Raw genomic sequence first — 22,386 nt, 5'->3', positions numbered from 1 at the left:
GAGCCGCCCTCACCAAAGCAAAAAACACACCATCAATGGGACCAGACGGTGTCCCGGGCTGCGTCCTACATGAACTCCAAGAAGAGCTAAAGCCAAACATAAAACTACTGTTCAATCTCAGCCTTACTACAGGATATGTGCCCAAAGAGTGGCGTACAGCAACAGTGGTCCCTCTCCATAAAGGTGGTGCCTCAACGGATCCTGGAAACTATCGCCCCATAAGCCTGACTAGCTTGGTCTGCAAAGCTATGGAAAGGATCATCATGTACCTCATAAATAAAGATATTGGGGACCTACAGACACTGGACCCTACCCAGTTCAGCTTTGTTAAGGGCAGATCCTGCCTCTTAAACCTGGTTGATTTATTTGAAACAGTCACCAAGGCGATTGACGCGGGGAAGGTGATCCACACAGCCTACCTGGGCCTCGCAAAAGCCTTCGATACAATACCCCACTTGGGCATTATAGATAAGCTCACCAGGTTAAATATAAACCCCTGTGTCACTAGATGGATTGCAAACTGGCTCAATGACAGAACCCACATGGTTAGAATTGCTGGAGCCATTTCAGACTCCAAACCAGTTACAAGTGGTGTCCCACAAGGCTCAGTCCTGGGACCTCTCTTGTTCTGTATATATTTCTCGGAGGTACAGGCCAATACGGAAGGAATGTGGCTGACCAAGTTCGCAGATGACTGCAAACTGGGCGCCATAATCGACTCTCCAGCAGACACAAGCATCCTCCAAAAGGACCTCATAGAAACAGACAACTGGTGCCAGAGCCATGGCCTCAAGCTAAATGCCAAAAAGTGTATAGTCATCCCCTTTGGCAAAAACAAAGTGCCCACAAATTACCACATAGGTGTTAATCCATTAAGTACAGAAGAAGTAATTAGGGACCTGGGGACCCAAGTTGATAGCAATCTCTCATTTGACAACCACGTGGCCAAAGTGGTTAGGAAAACATTTTATATAGCCCACCTAATCATGAAGGGATTCACATCTAGATCAGGGGAGGTCATCATGCCTCTTTACTCATCCCTCATCAGGCCTATAATTGAGTACAATGCCCCTTTTGGGATGTACCTGACCAGACACCTGCAGCAACTGGAAAGACCCCAAAAGTACCTCACCAAGAGGAACAAAGGGCTCAAACAGATGCCATATGCTGCCCGGTTAAAGAAACTCCAGCTCTACTCAGTGGCATACCGCCTGTTCAGAGGCGATCTGTGCCTGACATACAAAGCCATGTCCAACCCGGAATTAATGGACATGCTGCACCTCAGAAAATCCAAATCCCATCGAGCTACGCGCTCGAGAGACTTGAACCTCAGCACTGAAATAAATAGGACATGCTGGAGGGACAGATTCATAACCCAGAGGCTCCCTTCACTCTGGAATAAAATCCCAGTCCAGGTTAGGCAGAGTCCCTCATTGACTCTCTTCAAGAGGAATCTTGATGAATGGATGGGAGATCGTAGGTTTACCCCAGGTATCACTTCTGTGTCACTGTTAGACAGAGGCACAGTATGCTAACCTCGAAAAAGGGCATAGCAAAATAAATTTAAAATGGGTGGCGAAAGCCAAACATATTCTGGCTAGGCTTATAAATGCCCCAGGGCAGATAGCCTAGTATGAACCTATGAACCTTCAGAACACATATTTACCTACATGTTTATGACATTAGCAGAGGCAATGTCAAAAATGCCCTTGTCAAACACCTCAACAGGTTTCCTGAACACAATTTTAAATTTTCAGTATTGGTGCATGTTGAAGTTAATGAAAAAAGGGGACCTAGTGAAACATTTCTAGAATACAAAGAGTTGATGTGGCAACTGAGGGTGAATGTCACAAGTCCCCCAGGCTAAATGAGGTTGTGTCCCTCGCCAGTTATCTTAAATTAAAATCTGAATTTCATCTACGACATTACCAAGTTACTTATACGTACACTTTCTCATCAACTTGCATTTTAAATGTTCAGTATATGGTCTTATTTTTATTAATTTTGACGAAAAAAGGTATGTAGTTAGCAGACAAAAGGGTTCATTGAAATGTTGCTATTTAAAATGCATCACCTTTCTTGTTTTTCTTTTTGGTTTGGATTCACATAGTGAATGTTACTTTAAATTTTATTTAACGTTTATTATTTAATTGATTTATTGGGATGCCGTGGTAATAGAAAAATGGGACTATATAATGTGCTTGCAATCATTTTTGTTATTCTGATGAAGTCATTTTGTACGGACTGACGAAAGCGCTTAAAATTTTCTTCAACTTAAAGTGCCTTTCATGCCTTTTTGGTTACTTAGTTGGTTTTACTGTGGTTCGTGGCAGTTGATTAGCTCCATGATAAGTCTTTACAAGGCTTTGCATATGAGGCTGGTCAGACTTATGGGTCTGTGGAAGGTCCTCCCTTGTGCACGAGAATGACTGTAGCTGTTTTCCATTCACTTGGTACAAAACTTGTATGGTGGCTGAGACTGAACAGTGTTGTTAGGGGTGTGGCTAAATAGTGCTTCATGCTATTTAAGATGCATCCAGGGATATTGCTAGGACCCATCGATGCAGTATTTTTTAACTTTTGATAGGACTTTTTGGAGTTGGTCTTGAGCGATAGCTGAAAGCTAGACAGTTTCAGATGTACAGTGGATATAAAAAGTGTACACACCCATCTGTTAAAATGCCAGGTTTTTGTGATATAAAAAAATGAGGCTGCAATAAATCATTTCAAAATTTTTTCCATGTTTAATGTGACTTATAACCTGTACAATTCAATTGAAAAACAAACAAATCTGTTAGGGGAAAACATTTATAAAAAAAAAAAAAAAACATACAATAAGCTGGTTGCATAAGTGTGCACACTCTTAAACCAATACTTTGTTGAAGCAGCTTTTGATTTAATGACAGCATTCAGTCTTCTTGGGTAGGAGTCTATCAGCATGGCACATCTTGACTTGGCAATATTTGCTCACTCTTCCTTGCAAAAGCACTCCAGATCTGTCAGATTGTGAGGGCATCTCTTGTGCACAGCTCTCTTCAGGTCACCCCACAGATTTTCTATTGTATTTAGGACTGGGCTCTGCCTGGGCTATTCCTTCTGGTGAAAACATTTGTTTGTTGATTTGGATGTATGCTTGGGGTCATTTTTTTATATCACAAAAACCTGGTATTTTAGCAGGGGTGTGTACACTTTTAATATCCACTGTATCTTGATGGACAGACGGAAGGGAAAGAGGGGTAAAGTTAGAGCTAAATTTAATCAGCCAGTAGGTTTGATATATCTTTTGCCTCAGTGTAGGTAACATATCATTGGTGGGTTTCACTTTTGAGATTATGAATATAACTAAAAGATGCCTTGTGATTGTCTTTGGCTTGGGGGGCTATTTTAGCCTCAAACTTGGCTTTTATTGGATTTTATTAAGCTCCTGAGTTATTAATTTCAGTGACAAGGGCTATAACATTCTCAAAATTACCCTTTTGACTTTTTAATTCCAAACTTCTTTATTAAATTTGCACATATGATAAAGGCAATCTTACATTTATATAAATGAAAAACATACAAAATGATATATATCACTTTAGTTACAAACAATTTACATCACAGACACCATTCAAACAACTGTAATTGTGATTATACATCACTTATAAACCATCCAGTCACTGTTAGTTAAGCATTATATAGCTCATTCAATTCCTGCCTCTTAAACGTTGTTCCTGCTCTGCATATATTGTTCCCACAATTCCCATTTTTTTCCTATGTAGTTTGCTCCTACCCTTTTCTAAAGATCCCAATTCCAGTTGTTTTATCTCTGTTACTATATTCATTATGGGTCTATACTATATAAGCGAACACACTGAATTGTGAATGCTATATAATCACCCCACAATCCCCAAAAACCCAAAATGTCAAACACATGGATCAACAATTTTTTTTCCCAGGGGAAAAAAAAAAATCTATGATCCGTAAAAAAAAAAAATCAAAACACAAAATAAAAATAAAGTATGTATGTGTGTGTGTGTGTGTGGGGGGGGGGTTGTCCCCCCACCCCCGATGTGGAGGCCTGTGCACCTGCCCTACTTAAATATACCAACTCCGAGATCGCACCACAGTGGAGGAAATGGCAAGTCCCAAAAACGGCCCAGTGATTTTTTCCCCTAGGAAAAAAAAAAAATCGCTGTTCTGTGCTTTTGGTATTTTGCCATTTCGCTTAATGACGTTTGACTAAACAGCATTCACAATTCATTACATTTGCTAAAATAATAGGGACCCTTCACTACTTCCAGTAAAGTTGGTCTAGACTTTGATTTCCATTTTCTAATAATTGCTTTTTTGGCAGCCACCATAATTAGACACAGCAAGGCCTTACCATGTCTAGGCAATTCCAATTCTGTTGCATAACTCAAAAAAAAATCATCTCCCCAGTCAGTCCAACCTCCTCATCCAGCATCTCTGGCACAGCAGTCTGCAGGGAATCTTAAAAGTCTGCCAGCTCATCACACTTCCAAAAATATGTTCCCAGTTACCCCTTTCTTGCCCGTCACATCTCCAACATTTGCTATCCACCTGAGGAAAAATTCTTTGTGGAGTCTTACTTAGGGTATAAAAATACCTATGTAAACACTTCCAAGCAAAGATCCTAAATCTCCTAAACCTTGTTGCATATCTGGGAGATATACATATATTCCCCCCATTGTCTCTTTGTGAATTGCATATCCAGTCTCTCTTCCCAATCCTTTCTAAGCTCCTGTAATTGATTCTTATAATTATCATGCAATATTTTATATGCTTTACTAATCAATCCTTTTTTTTAACGGTAGCTTCTGTTCTAGATTATATTAAAAACTCTACCGGTGCTGGTCTTTCATTTAGGAGCTCCTTATTTCTCTCTCTTTGCCTATATTCTGATATCAATCCTTGATAGGGAAGGCAATCTCTAACCTGCAGTCCAAATAAATTCTTGGCCTCTTCCCATTCTATTACCTTTCTCTTTCTAGTTATTTGCTCCCAACATCTTGGTTCCTTTGCCAGTTTTCTCCCATAAATTCCAGCCCCCTCTTTCCTATTATCTGTATCCCTAACCACAGTCAACCCTATTGGCAAAATCTCTTTTCCCCATTCTCGTGATGGTTTGGATTTTAGAATACTTCTGCTATTTTATGAATATAATACTCTGTATGATTTTGGTTGTTCTCCTTAAGAGTCTGCATCCAAAATCCCAGTCCCTCCTTATTTCTTGAGCTTCCTCCTTGTGTCAGCATCATTCCTTTCACTTTGAATTATAGTTTTCTGTCTGTGCTATGTATAAGAACCTAGGAATTACCCTTTTTACGTTTATAGGCGTTTACTAGGCTAACTACCACAAGGACCTTTTTAAGCCTAGCCATGCATCCCAAATCTCTGACAAGTTCTGATACCCTTGATAAGTATAAGCATGGGCCTGGGAGATGAACCATTTACAGGTTATCTGTTTGCATCAGAGACATAGGTGCCAAACAAGGATGAATTTGCAGTTTCCCATCCAACTGTCCAAGTTGCACTTGAATTGGACTAGGGAGGAACTCTGATTTACATGGATGGGGAGCCTGTTCTATAGACAGGGTGGTCTCTGGGATACATACTTATCTCTACAGCATATCCTATTTATATCACAGGCAAGGTTTAAATCTTTAGAATGGGCAATTAAGGTAATGTTTGTTTTGTGGACATGAAGAGGGCCATCACAGTGGGGTCTGACAATGCCCTGTATGCCAGGCATAGATCTCCCCTCAAAAGCCTGTAGGAGACAAAATACAGGGATAGGGTCTTGAGGCAGTCTGCATAGGACATATTACTTACACCCTGTATTCTTTTAGTGAGAAACCTCTGTAGACGTTCCAGTTGTTGGATATGCCTGGTTAGGTACAAACCAAAGGGGGCATTGTACTCAATGATAGGTCTGATGAATGCCAAATACAGTGGAACAATGACTTCCTTGGACTTAGATGCCACACCTTTGTTTATAATTTGCGCAACATAGAATGATTTCCTCACCACTGTAGACACATGATGATCAAAGGCTAGATTACTATCTAAGTGTGTCCCTAAGTCCCTAACTACTGGGTCAGCTCTAAGGGGTATGTTGTCAATATGATAGTTCTAAGGGGTGTGTTGTCAATATGATAGTTATCAGGGATGGATGACTTCCCAAAGGATACTATTATGCATTTCTTGGCATTTAGTTTTAGTCCATGACTACACCAGTTGTTTGTCTGTGTCAGCCCCTCCTAGAGAACATTTGTGTCAGTGTGAGATTCAATGACAGCTCCTAATTTGCAATCATCTGCAAATTTAGTCAGCCACAGACCTCTGACATTGGCCTTGACTTCTGAGAAGTAAATGCCAAAAAGGAGCGGTCCAAGGACTGATCTCCGAGGGACTCCACTTGTGACTGGCCTCTTTGTAGAGGTGGACTCCTCAATTCTAACTTTCTGGGTCCTGTCTGTTAGCCAGTTGGCTATCCATTGGGTGACATACGGGATTGTACCTAGCCTCTTGAGTTTGTCAACAATGCCCGAGTCGGGTATTGTGTCAAATGCCCTAGCCAATTCAAGGTAGGCAGTGTGAACAATTTTGTCATCATCCATTGCTTTGGTGACCTTCTCAAAGAAGTCCAACAGGTTGCGTAGGCATGATCTGCCCTTGACAAAACCAAACTGGGTTGGGTCCAGTGTCTGCTGGTTTACTATATCTTTATTGATCATCTCCATGACAATTTTTTCCATGGCTTTACATATAAGACTAATGAGACTTATGGGTCTGTAGTTTCCAGGGTCTGTAGATAGCCCACCTTTGTGCAGAGGGATGACTGTTGCCTTTCTCCTTTGATCAAAATTCTTTTCTTTTCATTACGAAACTTGTTGATATTATGATATTATGGTTCCACCATGTGGGTTTGTTTCTGGAGTTTGTCCTGTACTTGTTCATATGGAGTACAGCTGCATCTATGCAGCTGTTTACATCCTGGTATACTGTGGTGATATACATTTCTGCATATTCAGTGAAGATAACTGGGTTTGGTGGGAACTTGAGACTTCCTAGTGTATCAATTAGTAGTAGGTAGTTTGTCTTAAAGAAATTTCTAGAGGTAACTTGAGCAGAAGGGATCTCTGGTTTCAGTTTTATTTTGAAGGAGACTACTTCATGGTCATAGAAAACAAGTGATGAAGATAACCAAGAGATGGTGCAAGATGCTCCCATACTAGTACGGACAAGATCCAAGATGTTATTCCCCATAGAGGTTACTCTGAGGACTCAATTCTACAGCTCTGCCAGTGGGGAGTCTTACTGGAGATCTATAGAGAGACAGAGAGAAACCCAGAATCTGGGATGAGTGTGTTCCCTTTTATATCACAGGCAATGTTTAAGTCTTTAGAATGGGAAATTCTGGTAATGTTTGTTTTGTGGATATGAGGAGGGCCATCACAGTGGGGTCTGACAATGCCCTGTATGCCAGCCATAGATCTCCCCTCAAAAGCCTGTAGGAGACAGAATACAGGGATAGGGTCCCTGTGCTATTACGGGAAATTGTGCTTGATGCAGACAGCTGCATCTGGAAATACTGGGTGCATGCACTTTTGTTCCAAGTGAACATCCCTCTCCAGTCTCAGTGGTGAGGACTCAAGCCCCTTGATTACTGGCCCAGAGAGGTGACTTCACATATTGGTGAGCAGTGGTGTGGATATTTATTGTACTTCAGTGACAACTGCCTACATGCTACAGAAGGTGTATGTATTCTGAGTGGCCACAAGGTAAACATTCAGAGTTTCAGTTCCCAACAGTCTTTTTTTTTTGTTAGTTTAGTTTAGTCAGGGAAAGCAGGCAAAGATGTCAGCAGAGGATTATGGCAAGCTGACACAGAACCAGTTGGCCAAGGTGAGCGAAGCCAAAGGACTGGTGCATGCCAATCTGACTAAACAGGAAATTATCTCAGCCTTAGTCACAGCTCAAACCAGCAACCAGGAGGATAACCAGGCTGGTGATGGGAATTTGCAGCCCTCAGAAACAGGACAGTTGACCTTTTCTTCAGAGGACTTAAAATCCATCTGGAGTTAAAGAGACTTGAACTGGATGCCAAATGTTTGGAATTAGAATCAGCAGAGAGACTGCGGAATTTGGAGGCCGATGAAAAGGAGAAACAGATGGAATTAGAATCAGCAGAGAGACTGCAGTGTTTGGTGGATGAAGAACATGAGAATTAGCATCAATGAGGGAGGGAGATGCTGACTCTTCACCAGGCTCATGGAGGTAATGGGGAAGGGAATAACCGAACCCCAGAAGCAATAAAGGTCAGTAAATTTCTTCCACGATTTACAGAGGGTGATAATTTGATAGTTTTATTCAAATATTTGAATGAGTATGTAACCAATATAATGTTGACCAAGAACTCTTGGTATAGTTCCTGACCCCCTTACTCCATGGGAAAGTTGTAACTGCTGTTTCTAAATTGTCTGATATTGATTGTTTAAACCACGACAAAATAAAGCAATGTTTACAACAGTTTTTAAGTTAACACCTGAAACTTACAGAAAAAGGTTTTGTGAGCATAGATGCAAGGCAGATGAAAGTGTATGCGATTATACTGCTGTGTTATGCACTTATTTTCATATGTGGGTGGGCAGGTGTCAGGTCATCACTTTTGAATGGCCGGCAGACTTTTGGTAAAGGAACAAGCCCTTAGCACTTTGCCTGAGGACAAAAGGATCTGGTTGGCAGACCGGGAGTGTAACTCTGCAGATGAACTGGAGAAAAAGGGGATCTCTATTTAGTAAGCATGGAATCCCTGCACAGGTAGGGGACACCTAGTGCTGCACAGGGATTTAGGAGAACCCATGGTGGGCAACATAAACCACCCCAACAGAGTCCACCAGTAACAAGGGAAGCCACTAGTTCAGGTACATGGCCAGGATCAAGGGTTAAATGCTTTAAATGTAACCAGTGGGACCATGTGTCAAATAGATGCCCACAGAAGCAAGCTGGGGAACAAAAGGTGGGGGAGTCAGCAAGTGGGAATAACAGTATGCCAATGGTAAGTTATCTGGAGATAATAGGGGTACCAAACTATCATCAGAGTTTACATCTGATCGTACTGGATGGAAAATAGTCAACTGCTAAGACAGATATAGCCTCTGACATAACCACTGTGAATCCTGCAGTGGTTAAAGAGGAGCAGTACTTGCTTGGGCAGTCCACTCCAGGGACCCCATTCCAAATGCCTTTGGCCAGGGTTCACCCTGACTGGGAGGGTGGAAAAGGAAGCAAGCAAGTAGGTGTGTTTGAGGATATCCCTGCAGATATCTTGAGAGGGAATGATTTTGATAGAATAGTAACTTTTGTACATGCAGTCAGGCTTGGAGACAGGCATGTGGGTCTGGTAGCCTGGGGGACACCCAGCCAGAACCCACACCTGAAGTCAGGACTGGTGAGGTGGCTATTTCAGGGAAGCAGCTATCCTGCAGCAGTGAGCCTGAAGGTGAGTTGCAGATGCTGGTAGGTACTGATGTTCCCTTGAATAGAGTGACTGCAAGGGCAGAGTTGAGTGGTAGTACCTAGGCTGACAATAAGGCACCGCTGCCACAGGATACCAGATTTCCTGTAGAAGGGGAGCTCGGAAGAGTTACAAAGAGAGAGTTGAGACAGGCTCAGCTCTTGGACCCTACACTAAGAGGCTTGAGGGAAGTAGCTAGGGAAGCACCTGATTCTCAAGGAAAAGGTGAGTCTGTATACAAGAACAAAGTGTTAATGTATAGAGACTGGACCCCTGAGGGAGGGCTAATGGGTGAGGTAATATAACAGTTGGCAGTGCCCACAGCCTACCATCGGGCACTTCCAGCCATAGCCCATGACATTCCTTTTGCAGGTCATATGGGTATAAAGTGCACCAATATATGTATCATGCAGAACTTTATTGGCCTGGGATTGCAAGGGATATAACAGGCTACTGCAGGACATGTGAGCAGTGTCATAAAGTAGGCAAGACAGGAGACAAGGTCAAAGCTCCTTTGATGCCTTTGCTTATGATTGAAGAGCCATTTCAGAGGGTAGTTATGGATACTGTGGGGCCTCTGAGTACCTCAAGTTCCACAAGGAAGAAATATATCCTAATGGCTATCACCCTCATGTGGCAGAAGGGCAGCCTTACCACTGGTGTTGGTTGAACGTTTTAGGAGACTGTCACATGCTATGACTGATGTGTTTAATGGCCTGCTTTATTTTCTTTCAAAGTTCTGCCCTTTGCCTTTGGACACATCCGGATATTCCATGACTGGTACTAGAATAATATTTGATACAATGAACTAGCTTTGATCGGCACTTGATCAAGATAGTTTGACCAGTACAATAAACACATGGCTGCAGCTATTTTACTCTGAGTGTTGCGTGAACACTGGGTAACCAGCAGCATGCTTATTTTCATCTCAGTATCTGAAACTATTAGTTTAGTGTTTTGTCACAAAATCAGAAATTTTAACACAAACAAAAAAAATCTGAGTCACTGTGAGGCATGCCCTTGAAATCAGGCAATTAAGAGATATTATATTATCACTTGAGGCAGTTAATTCTGTTTTTATACTTCAGCCCTACTACTGATACATCACTGTTTAGTTTTTGCACATTTGTCATGGGTCTGTCAACAAAAGTAACTTTTAGCAAGACTCCTCCAACCATTAATTACCTTATATTTCTCAAACATTACTCTAAATGACACCTGGCATAGTTTTGCAATAATAACTCTCCCCGTTTCCTTTCTGAAACTGCATTTTTTCTCCTCTTAATGTCTGTCTGCCTTCTCCTTGTACAACAGCTACTGTAGCTAGAAAGGAAGACAAAATAACATTTAATGGGTATTTTTTCCCTTTAGTACCTAACTAGAAGGCCTTTTTCTACTGGGCAAGTAACATGCTTAAGCTGGAGTGGATGTGGCCGTTAGTCCCATTTTCTAAAAAAACAGTTACGGTATAGCCAACATTAAATGATACCTTATTAGAGAGCAAATGCTGTTAAACAATGTATGAAAAGCCTAATAAGAAACAAGAGTGCTGTTTCATGGCAGCATACCAAAGCACTCTGAGGCACAGATAAAAGGAAAAGAAACAACCAACATCTTGCTTACATTTGCTACACATGGCTGAAATTATTCAGTTAACAAAACTGAAAAAATATTACAAATAAAAATAATAATGAAACTGAACTAACAAAAGAAACTTCAGCTGCAGCAGTTACAAGGACATGCCATTTCCCTTCCTCCTGCTTAACATGTCTCTTAAAAAGCCACACTTACTGAGTATTGGGGGAAACGAGCAAAAGTAAATGCAGCACCAGCAGTTACAACAACCTGTGTATTATGTTTTAGAGAGACAGAATATGTGTGTGCATGGGGAAGGGAGCTGCAATGATTTGCATTTATTGTGTATTACATTTTTTATTATTTTTTAAATCACAGTGTTATATCTGAGGTGTACACAGTCAAGAAACTGGCTGTAATTGCTGGGCACATATGTAAGTGCGGGTGTCTCTGCAAGTGTATTTGTGTGACGGGAACTGCAATGCAATAACTTGCAAGGGGGCAATGTACTGTAAGTTGGAATACATTGTTATGGTTGTCATTCTTTTAATTTCCTTAAAATCAAACATCAGACACATATATGGATGGCTATTATTTGGAAGTAGGAGTAATAAGGCATGCTGCTTATGTCGGACAGCATCAAGCTAAGATATGTTACTGTACTCTGCTCTTTCAGTTTCATCTTAGTCTAATATCAGAGAGGTACACAGAAGATGGCTACCTTTTGGAAGTAGGAGAGAAAGGGCATGCTATATATAATGAGAACATCACTTGAAATATATGCCTGCGACTTTCTTCCTAGTATAACATAAGAGAGATACAAAAGGTTTATCTTTTTTTTTTGGGGGGGGGGGATAGGTGCAGGGAAGTCAGCACTAACCATAAATACAAAATTTAGGTTATATCATTTGTTTTCTCAGTTTAATGTGAATTACTATTTTTTCAGCAATGAAAATTAAGCCTTGGACATACGTTACTTCTTCTTTAGAAGAATACAAAGAAAATAATACTGAATTTCTTCTCTAATTCTTCTTTTTTTTTTTTTTTCAGGTCGTCATTAGAGCTAAAGATTGCAAACCGCTCTGAAAATTTACCTCAGAGCTTCTGTAACCCCATGGCTTTTGGGCTTCATTCAGTCATTTACACCACAGATACTGTGTGTTGAAAGAATGCATAACAAAATAAACTCAAAGCATTAGACTACATTTTTTCCTTATTTGTGAATTTTGTTCAGGCTGTCATTCGAGGAAAAAACAGCAATTCAGTCTGCGCATACTGTTCCTAAAGTTTTACAGCCAAAGCTAAACATTTGCTTAGGATGGGGCGGCGGCAGCAAGGTGTTCTTCAGCATGTGGTGCGCCCTGGTCACTTCCAGTCTAACACTGGTCCTATATACTACAACAGAAAAACTCATGGGAGATGACAAGTGTAAAACTCTCACCTTTCACATTTCTGCCATGTAGGACTGAAAGAAAAACTTACCAAATTTGACTGGCGCAGTAATAGCCACAGAAGTGTTGCTATCAATTTTATCCGAAAAGACCAGTAGCTGCTTGTGCACGTCATCATACTTTACCTCTATATTATTGAAATGTATTGTCTGGTCGCAAATTGTGTCACCAAATATAGTGACAAATGCCCTTTCTGTGTCTAACTGGTGAGGATCAAGAGGTCGTATGGTCACCTCACAAGGCACCCGCACTTTCACAGTTCCGAACGGTTTAATATCTAACGCCCACTGTTTTAGTGGTTTTCTAGTACTCTTATCATGATAAAATGTACTACAATTATATGTAGTAAACAAAGATCTGGCTAACACAGAGGGCAATTTTATTACACGGAGTCTTAATGTTTCACTAATGACAGAAATATTTAAGCCTTTCGGCCAACTGCATCTTCTCATAAGCAGCATAACAGTGTAACCACGTTATACAAAACTAAAGGATTTTAACGAAACTTGTTTCTACAACACACGTTAAACGTACATCTCCACCACAGCACCTAACAGTAGCAGCACAGACGCAAACATAACCCACGTGTCTAAAGACAGGAGACTTACTGCAAAGATTTCTGTGAATTGAAGTTTGCCTATTACCTAAAGCCTGCAATCCAGGAGAAGTAGAGACTACAATAACCAGGGTTGTTTTCAACGCAAGTAACCCGATCGAACATGTAATGTAGAAGTTTTAAAGTATTTATCTAAAAATGTTGAGTAATCTATTTGGCACACAGTGATCTTTGTGTGCATGACAACATCTGTAATTTATGTAAAAAAGCAGTTGTTGTAGCCATTGCTATACAATTAAATACATAAACTATAAGAAATCAGTAAATCAGCACATCTTCCCTCAATTCTGGATATAAAACGTCCGAGCCTAACGTTGCATTATTAACCAATCAAAGTTAGGCTTTGGGCGAAGAGTCTTTCAGTTGCCATAGCAACGGCTGCACATTATAAAGTTTTAACTAGGTATGTAAAAGCTAGATTTTTGTCGTAACGGGATTTCTGTGTGTATGGACTATTGCTGTCGCGGCTTGTTAACGACATAGTTCGATAAGGTAGGAAAGATTACGAAAAAAGTCCACTGCAGAGATTTTTTTTACAGTAGGCGTCATTTTTCACTGAATATAAATGTTGCACTGTTTTACCTCCCAACTGTCCAGATTTTCGCAGACTGTCTAGATTTTAGTCTCATATTTTTATATTTTCCTCGTAAGATTTGTGTTTTTGTGAGAAATCATTGATGATTAAAGTCACTTCATAATGGCATACATGTGAATTTCACACCATATTAGAAAAGGCTTATTAACACAGTACTTGTTATTCTAGCAACTTTTTAAGTTTATCAGAGCAATATTTAAAAATCGTACCAATTGTTGGGGCTTATCCCCATTATGTTTGGCTTTGTCCAGATTTTGGTCGCTTAAATGTTGAAGGTTATGGTTCACACGTACTTTAAAGATATTTGTATCACAAGTGTGGTACAGTGCTTAAATATGTAGAGATATTTTTAATGGCATATCACGGACAACATAATGCAATATACTGGGTACAATACAAACACTTTAATTATTTTATCTGTGAATTAAGTTGAAGCCTTTGCGTTTAGGTCATTTCTACCCACTTCTTACACTCATCTATTAAAACAAAGTTCTGACGGTTATCAAGTAGTAAATAATTCTGAATGCATCCTAGGAGATGTAAACATTGACTGGAACAAAATTAATAACAATAATCCCACCATCTCGTTTAATTTCAGGCAACTTACAAATTCCATTACCAGACCCAATAAAAACAACCCCCCAGGCTCCATGCTTGACTGGATCCTAGTCTTTCACCCAAATAAAATCTCCCATAGTGGCAGCTTACTAGACTCCATTAGTGACCACTTGCCAGCTTTCATCCATAGAGCAACCCCCTCCACTCCTCACCAACACCAATATATCCACGCACGAAACCTCACAAACTTTAACTCCTCAACTTTCTCTAATTCTCTCAAACTAATAAACTGGGATAATCTAAAAACTCTTCCTCTAGACCATGCTGTTGAATTCTTCAACTCAGCCTTCTTAGATACCCTTAACTCCCAAGCCCCTCCTAGAACAAAACGTATAAAAAACAATTCAGCCCCTTGGCTTACTAAAGACACCAAAATACGGTACTTTTCCGTTATCGGGGCAACACTTTTAAACGCGGTTTTTGAGCTCCGAATTCAGCATCTTGTCATGTGTTTTTGGTCTTGCATAAAATTTAGAGTTGACATTTCCTTTTTTAAATGTTATCCAGTAAAATATTTTATACACACCTGGTTAGATGAACAGCAAAAAGACATGACAAGACACAGGATTCGGAGCTCAGCAACCACGTATAAGATGTTGCTCCGATAACAGTAGCAGCGGCCTTAGGTCAGCTGGTGCCCTAGGCAAAAGGGCTCCACAGCGCCCCCCCCCCACACCACACCACCCAGGTGCCCCCAACCTGGTCTACCTAAACCACATAACTACTGGAAAAGTGTCCCTGCTACAGTGGTGCCCTAGGCGGCCGCCTAGTTGGCCTATGCCTAAGGCCGGCCATGGATAACAGCAAAGTACAAAAAAGGATTTTATCCATAATTTAAACACTATGCAGCCCATTACAACTACACTTGTATGTACATCCTCCAAAAACACAATTTCCTTACTTACAGTTATCTAGCTTCTGGCAGCTGTGAAGCATTTTTTTTTAAAGCGGCAACTACTGTTTTAAAAGGGTTTCCCTGACAACAGAAATAACCATTGTTAGGAAGTACAAATAATGTACAGGAGTTAAAATAGTAATCATGTACCTGATATAACATATATTATTAGCGTCTTACCGAGGTTCTGCTTTCCCAACTTTCGGTTGCATGTTTTTTTATTTGATTTGTCCAGCTGCTGCATAAGAGGGAAGCACTTTAAACTCAGTCGCTGAGCTCTGAATGCAGTGTCTTGTCATGTCTTTTTGATTTTAATCTAACCAGGTGTGAGTAAAATTTAGAAGTAACATCTCCTTTTTTAAGTAATATCCAGTTAAATATTTTACACACACCTGGTTAGATTAAGACACAAAAGGACATGGCAAGACACTAGCTTCAGAGCTTAGCAACTGCGTTTAAAGTGTTGCCCCGATAACGGAAAAGTACCCAAAATACTTATGCAACAAAGGGACAAGACCTGGAAAATTTACCATCACAATAAGCACCCTGACACCCTTCTTAAATATAAACAACTTCGTAATCTAGCCAAAAAACATTATACAGGATAAAAAAATCATACTGTACCAAACTCCAAACTAGTCACTCCAAAAACCCCAAACAGTTCTGGAATTCCATTAACTGTCTTCTCAACCCAGGGACCAAAACAAATCCTTGTCCTGACACTAGTAAGTCTGACCCAGAAATAGCCACACTATCCAACTCCTTCTTTACTGACTCCATAGCAGAACTCACCAAGACCTTCCCAAACAACTCTTCCTCCCTACTCAAACCCCCTCCCCAACCTACCATCCCTAACTCTTCTCCCATCTTTCATCTCAAACCCATTTCCACCTCATACATTAAAAACTCCTCTCTAAGTTTAAGCCTTGCTCCAATGCCCCTGACAACATGCCCTCACTCTTTCTAAAACATGCTGCAGATGGCATCGCCACCCCTATTAGCATTCTCATTAACAGATCCATACAGGAATTTTATGTCCCCAAACTGTGGTGTGCAGCCTTTATCCTACCCCTCCACAAAGGAGGCAAAAATAATAGCATCTCCAACTTCCAGCTCATAGCCATTCTCTTACCTATTTCAAAGACACTCGAAAAATGTGTCCACCTCCAGCTCAGGCCTTTCCTTATAAATAACCAACTCCTCACCCCAACTCAACATGGATTCCATCCTGGCCACAGCACAATAACTGCTCTTCTTTCTTTCCTAGACATAGTAAACCATGCCAGTGACTCTGGAGAACTAGTATCCACAGTCCTTCTTGACCTCACCAAGGCCTTTGATACGGTCTCCCATTCCCACCTCCTAAACCACCTTTCTAATCTTAATCTTTTACACAACACCCTTATTTGGTTCAGCAGCTACCTCTCTGACCGATCTCAGGCCGTGAAATGGAAAACTGGCACCTCAACCTTCCTTCCAACCCCAACCAGAGTACCCCAGGGATCCATACTCGGCCCAATGCTCTTTAACATCTTTATTGATGAATTCCACGCAGCCATTCCTAACACTAAGATAGTTCAATACGCAGATGACTCAACTCTAGTTTGCTCGGCTCCTAACCTCCCCAAACTCCAAACAAAAGCTCAAACTGCTTTTTCTACTACTGAGAACTGGATGCTTCAAAATCACCTCTGTCTAATTGCCACCAAATCCAAAATTCTACTATTCTCTCCCTCTAAATCTCTCCCTCTTGACAAAACCTCCTTCAGTATTATCAGTCATGCCAACTCCACTATAGAAGTTGTTCCTTTTGCCAAACTTCTTGGGGTCACTATTGATGAACACCTAAAATTCGATACCCATATTCAGCTAAATATTAAGAAAACACATCAGAAACTTGGCATGCTGTATAGAAACTCCCACTTTCTCTCCCCTTCCACAAGACAGACCCTTGCCACTACCTACATACTACCATCTCTGATGTATGGTGCCCCCTTACTAACCAACCTATCTTCCTCTATCTCTTCTAAACTGGAAACCTGTTACAACAAAATCTTGAAGTTCTCCACCAAGTCCAAGTACTCTGTCCACCACTGCATACCTCTCCACCAGCTGCAATGGCTAGAACTTCCCAACTACCTCCAACTCACTACAGCCCACAAGCTTATTTTTAAACCTACTAAGTGCCCTGCACTAACAAACGTCTTACCACTATACACCCCTCATAGAACTCTAAGATCTGCCCACCAAAATCTAATTTCTGTACACAAACCAAATTGTCCCCCAGGTCAGCTTCTTCTATCCTTTTCCTTAGCCAAAAAAATGAAACTCTCTTCCTCCTTCTCTAAGAATTTCTGAAAACTTTGATCACTTCAAAACCCAGTTCCAATCTTACCTCTCCAATAACAGGAAATGCAATTGTACTCTACCTACCAATACATGCATTCATCCATACAAATAAAGTATCTTTCCACCTTACCCAATAGGAGATCAGTCTTACTGACTGTTTTCTTACAAGTGTGACTTTAATGCCATTCTCAGATTTAAAACATCAGTACTATGGTGATTCTGTACTACTGTTCTCTAATGTATAAACATGTAAATATGCATTGTATATTATACTATGTTGCTATTTTATTTTACTTATGTTTAACTTTTTAACATGTACTACTTGCTTAACTATTGCTATGTCTACTATGTTTTATGGAGCTTTTCTCCCCGGGCCTCCACTGAAAACAGGCTCCTTGAGCCCAGTAGACCTCCCCAGTCATCAAACTGGAAATAAATAAATAAATAATTTTCGAAGTTAGGTTTAATGTTAATAATGAATATTAGCAGTGTTCCTCTTCAACACGGGTAGCAACAGACTGTCTCGAGTGCTAGTAGTGTTGCTTGTATATCTCCTAATATTCCCGGTACTCTCTCTTTTCATAAAGTCCGTGATTTTAGGACAGAACAGTATTGCAGCTGTGACCACAGATACTTTGAAAACTCAGCAAAATGCATTTTTATTACCCTTTCTCAGAAATGTTTTGTCTTTTGAGCCCAGAGCATCTAGGACTGTGTCAAAAAAATATATGCATGTGGTTACAGCTAGCACATCCTGAATGCATCAAGGGAAATACTCAACCTAAACTACGAGTTTATGATTATAGAAACAATAGCTGAAATAATGTACTCATTGTTAGCAGTATAGGGACAGTACTTGGAAGCATCAGTGCTTTTTTTAAATGTTCAGTAAACCAAACGCTCAACTTTCGATCACTGGAATGAAGAACACTGTGTGTCTTTTCAGCTTTTCCCGGTTAGGGGTTGCCACAGCGGAACTCTGGTCCGCTAATGATTGGCAGTTGATTTTTACGTGCCGAGTTGCCAGCCCTGATGCACAACCTTCAATGAAGGTACGCCCATTCACGCATGTCTCCACGCAGAAGACGCCCTAGCTGAGAATCGAACCGGACAGCGTGTTACAGTGAGGCGACAATGCTACCGCAGCACCACCACCGCAGTGAAGAACACTATCTGGTGAGAATTGAGAAGGTATAGTTAAATAAGCTGAACTTACCATAACAGTAGATGTTCAAAAGATCATTGCTGTAGTAGCCTTAGCTATATGGGTTATATCCAGCCAAGGAGAGCTCAATTTTTGTTTCTTCCGGTGGGGGTTTCCCTTTCTCTGAGACTGTTGCTAGAATGTCCCAGTGTTTTCAGTGGGAGAGCACTGAGGTTTCTCAATCTCTCAGAAAATACTATGGGTTGCTACAGAAGGATTTTTCAGAACCTACACCCACTCCTCCTGTCCTCTCTGTTTTAGAGGATGTGTGCCTTACTGCCTTCAGTTTTCCTGATAGTCAGCCAGCTGTCCCTAAAAAGGCAGATAGTATGTATAAAGTTCCTTATTCTTTTAAATGTTTTTACACTATTCCCAAACCTTACCCAGTAGCTATAGCCTTAGTTGACTCCACTGCTGCTAAGCACTTTAATTCCAATTGTTAATTCTAATAAGGATAGGAAAATTTATTGATAGGCATGGAGAAAAAGTGTATACTTCTGCAGCTTTGATTTGCAGAATTTTAAATTGTCAGACTTGTATCTTAAAGTTTATGTTGACATATTGTCAATGTATGAGGAATGTTTTATCTACAGTTTCTTATTATGAAGACAAAACTGTTTTAAATAATTTAGCTTCTTCTATTGTACAGGTCATTGTTTGCAGTGTGTTTTTAATTCTCTTAATACTTCTTCCAGTGTTATGGCCACTGGTACTATTTTAAGGAGGTTTCTTGATTGCATTCTCAGAAACTCCCAGATTATTTCAAAAATGAGATTTTAAATTCTTTCTTAGAAATTTCCTTGTTGGAGCCTCTGCTACAGAAGTGATCAAAAAAGTGTGATGAAAGAAGCAAGCTGATTCAGAGAATCTCTTAAGATTTTTCATCCCTCCTTTTCCAAATTGTCCAAGGGGTTTTCTTTCTCCTCATCCATTTTTGGCAAAAAAAAAAAAAAAAAAACAGAATAAACAGATTAAACAGAATTCAAGTAAACATATGTACAAGAAGAAGTGGCAAGGGGATTCCAAAAATAAGTTTCAAACCTTCCAAAACAAAGGACAGTCCAACAAATTTGAATGGCTGTTCAAGAAACCTAGTGACCCACTCCCACTCTGGCCACTTTTTTCTGCCAGAAAGTCTGGATCTCCATTTTCCCTTTTGGCAACAGTTTTTTTTCAGACAAATGGTTCTGAAAATCATTCAACAAGGTTACAGATGACAGTGAAATGAAATTCCTCCTTTTCAGGGGGTCCTTCTCCATACTGTAGGTCAAACTGTTGTTTCATTCTATTCTTTATCACACACTGTCCAGAAGAGTGATAGAACCAGTTCTTCCTTCCATTTAGGGGAATGCTTTTTTTCAAGGATGTTCTTAGTGCCAAAAAAACCCCAAAAAATGCATGGAGACCAGTTCCGGATCTTTCTCTCCTAAACATATTTGTGATAGTGAGCAAATTCAAAATTATGTCACTTCACAACCTGTTACTTCTTCCTCCTCATTCAAGTTTCCTGGTAAACTAGACTTAAAAATGCTTATCATCATAACTCTATTCATCCAGCCTTTGGGTATTTCTTAAGCTTTTGTGTGTCTAAATGACATCATCATTTCTCTGCCTTACCTTTTGGACTATCCACTGCACCAAGTGCGCTCACAAAATATCTGACTCCCATTAGAGCTCATTGTAAGCTACAGGATATCCATATTTTTCCATAATTAGATGACTTGCTTATCTTTGCAGAGCCTATTTAAAAATGTCAGGAGTCTCTGTCTCTCTAGGGTGAGAGATCTCTTGCACAAGCTGGGATTCCAAGAGAACATTCATAAGTGTTTCTTGACTCCCTCACTTAGGATTGTGTTCCTGGGATGTCAGCTAGACATCTGAGTTCAAAGAGCTTTTCTTCCACAGGAAATAATAGATTTTTCTTTAGACTGATTTCTAAGCTTTTCCACTCAGACTTTGGTCACTGCGAAGGAATACCTCAGAGTTTTGGGTCTCATGGCATCTGTGATTCTCATGATACCTCTGGCAAGACTCCACATGAGAAAGATACAGTAGTATCTGAAATCTCTTTGGTCCCAGCACCAACACCATTTACCTTTTCAGATCCCAGTACTGGGATTTGTCAGAAGAGAAATGTTTTGGTGGAGACAACATATATCTTTAAATCCAAGTCTCTCCTTCTCCATCCCTGCTGCAAAACAGTCAATCACCATAGACACTTTGGAATTTCCTTGTAGAGCAGTTTCAGGAGGGATAAATGTGCATGGGTGTGGGACACCAAGGATAGATGCAAGCACATAAATATCAAGGAAATGCTTGCCCTGATCAAGGCACTCAAATTTCTGAACCATCTTTTGTCCCTGGGACCTTTTTAAGTAGTTACAGGCAATATCACAGCCATATGATACGTCAAAAAGCAAGGGGGATCAAGTTTTTACCCCCTTTGCAGACTAACTGTGTTAGCTTGGGTCATAGTTTCACAGTACAATTTCACTCTACAGGCATCTTACATTCCATCAGAGCAAAACTGTGTGGCAGAGAAGCTGAGGAGGATGAGGGCAGACTCTCATGAATAGAAAATAGATCAAGAGGTCTTCCAAGATTCGATGTAGCTATGAAGAGTTCCTCAAGAAGACCTCTTTGTCTCCTCTCTGAACAATCAACTTGTAAAATTGTGTTCCAGGATTCCATGCAAGAAGGCCTGGAAAAAAGATGCCTTTTCTATATTTTGAAAAGGAATGTTCGTGTGTGTCTTCCCACCCTTTCCACTAATATCCAGGGTATTCTGAAGATTCCAAAGAAATCTCCACCCCTCCCCCCCCCAGGTCACTGTCATGATTCCCTTCTGGTCCAGACAACTGTGTTTCTCCCTTCTTTTGGAAATGGACAGGGGCAATTACCACAAACATCCTCACAGAATAAATCTACTCACACAAGAACAGGGGTGTTTGATACACTCAAACATCAATCATCTTTAGTGGACTCCCTGGATGATAGGGTTATAATTCCTTTTAGGCAGTTGTTTACTGAAGACGTGCAGCAAGTACTAATGGAGGCAAGAAAGCCTGCTACTAGAACTTCATATATTAGCAAATGAAAAAGGTTTTCTAGTTGTTGCCAGCAACAAAACCAGCACCCATTCAGGGCTAGTAAACCTGTGGCGCCCTACATGGGATCTTAATTTTGTGTTAGAGAAGCTAACTCTTGCTCTCCTTGAATAAGCTAATCTGGCTGACTTGAGGTTCTTAACATGGAAGACAGTTGTACTGATTGCTCTGACCTCTGCAAGATGAGTACATATGTTGCAAGCTCTTATGGTGAGTCAGCCCTACCTCATTTTCCACAGGGATGGGGTTTATTTGAGAACTAGTCCTTCTTTTATGTTTAAAGTACTATCCAAGTTTACTTTAAGCCAAACTATCCATTTTCCTGTTTTCTTTCCTGAACCTAAAAATGAGGTAAAAGGATACTCCATACCATGGATGTCCACAGATAACTCGGATACTATCTTGACATATATATCTCACCCTAGAGAAACAGAGACTCCTGACATTTTTTAA

The 22,386-nt window shown here is 40.4% G+C and overlaps 2 protein-coding genes across 5 annotated transcripts in view; one reads left to right on the top strand and one right to left on the bottom strand.

The window, feature by feature from the left end:
• FAM185A (family with sequence similarity 185 member A) overlaps window positions 1-13,137 on the bottom strand; it is a 1,394,841-nt gene extending 1,381,704 nt beyond the window's left edge. For 3 of the 4 annotated variants that reach the window (XM_044088506.1, XM_044088508.1, XM_044088507.1), the window contains exon 1: window positions 12,581-13,137. In XM_044088506.1, the coding sequence (XP_043944441.1) occupies window positions 12,581-13,010 (430 nt within the window). In that variant the 5' untranslated portion in view covers window positions 13,011-13,137. The remainder of the gene's footprint in view (window positions 1-12,580) is intronic. The other variant, XM_044088509.1, reaches the window with a different exon arrangement.
• A 426-nt stretch (window positions 13,138-13,563) lies between these two features.
• The window catches only part of CCDC146 (coiled-coil domain containing 146), a 4,019,163-nt gene continuing 4,010,340 nt past the window's right edge, over window positions 13,564-22,386 (top strand). The window contains exon 1 of the mRNA XM_044088498.1: window positions 13,564-13,657. The gene's annotated coding sequence lies outside the window, so the exon portion shown is untranslated. The remainder of the gene's footprint in view (window positions 13,658-22,386) is intronic.

Source organism: Protopterus annectens, chromosome 11.part0 (genome assembly GCF_019279795.1).
Source record: "Protopterus annectens isolate FY-2018-M chromosome 11.part0, PAN1.0, whole genome shotgun sequence".
Classification (NCBI taxonomy): domain Eukaryota; kingdom Metazoa; phylum Chordata; order Ceratodontiformes; family Protopteridae; genus Protopterus; species Protopterus annectens.
This window is presented reverse-complemented; position numbering and strand designations above follow the sequence as displayed.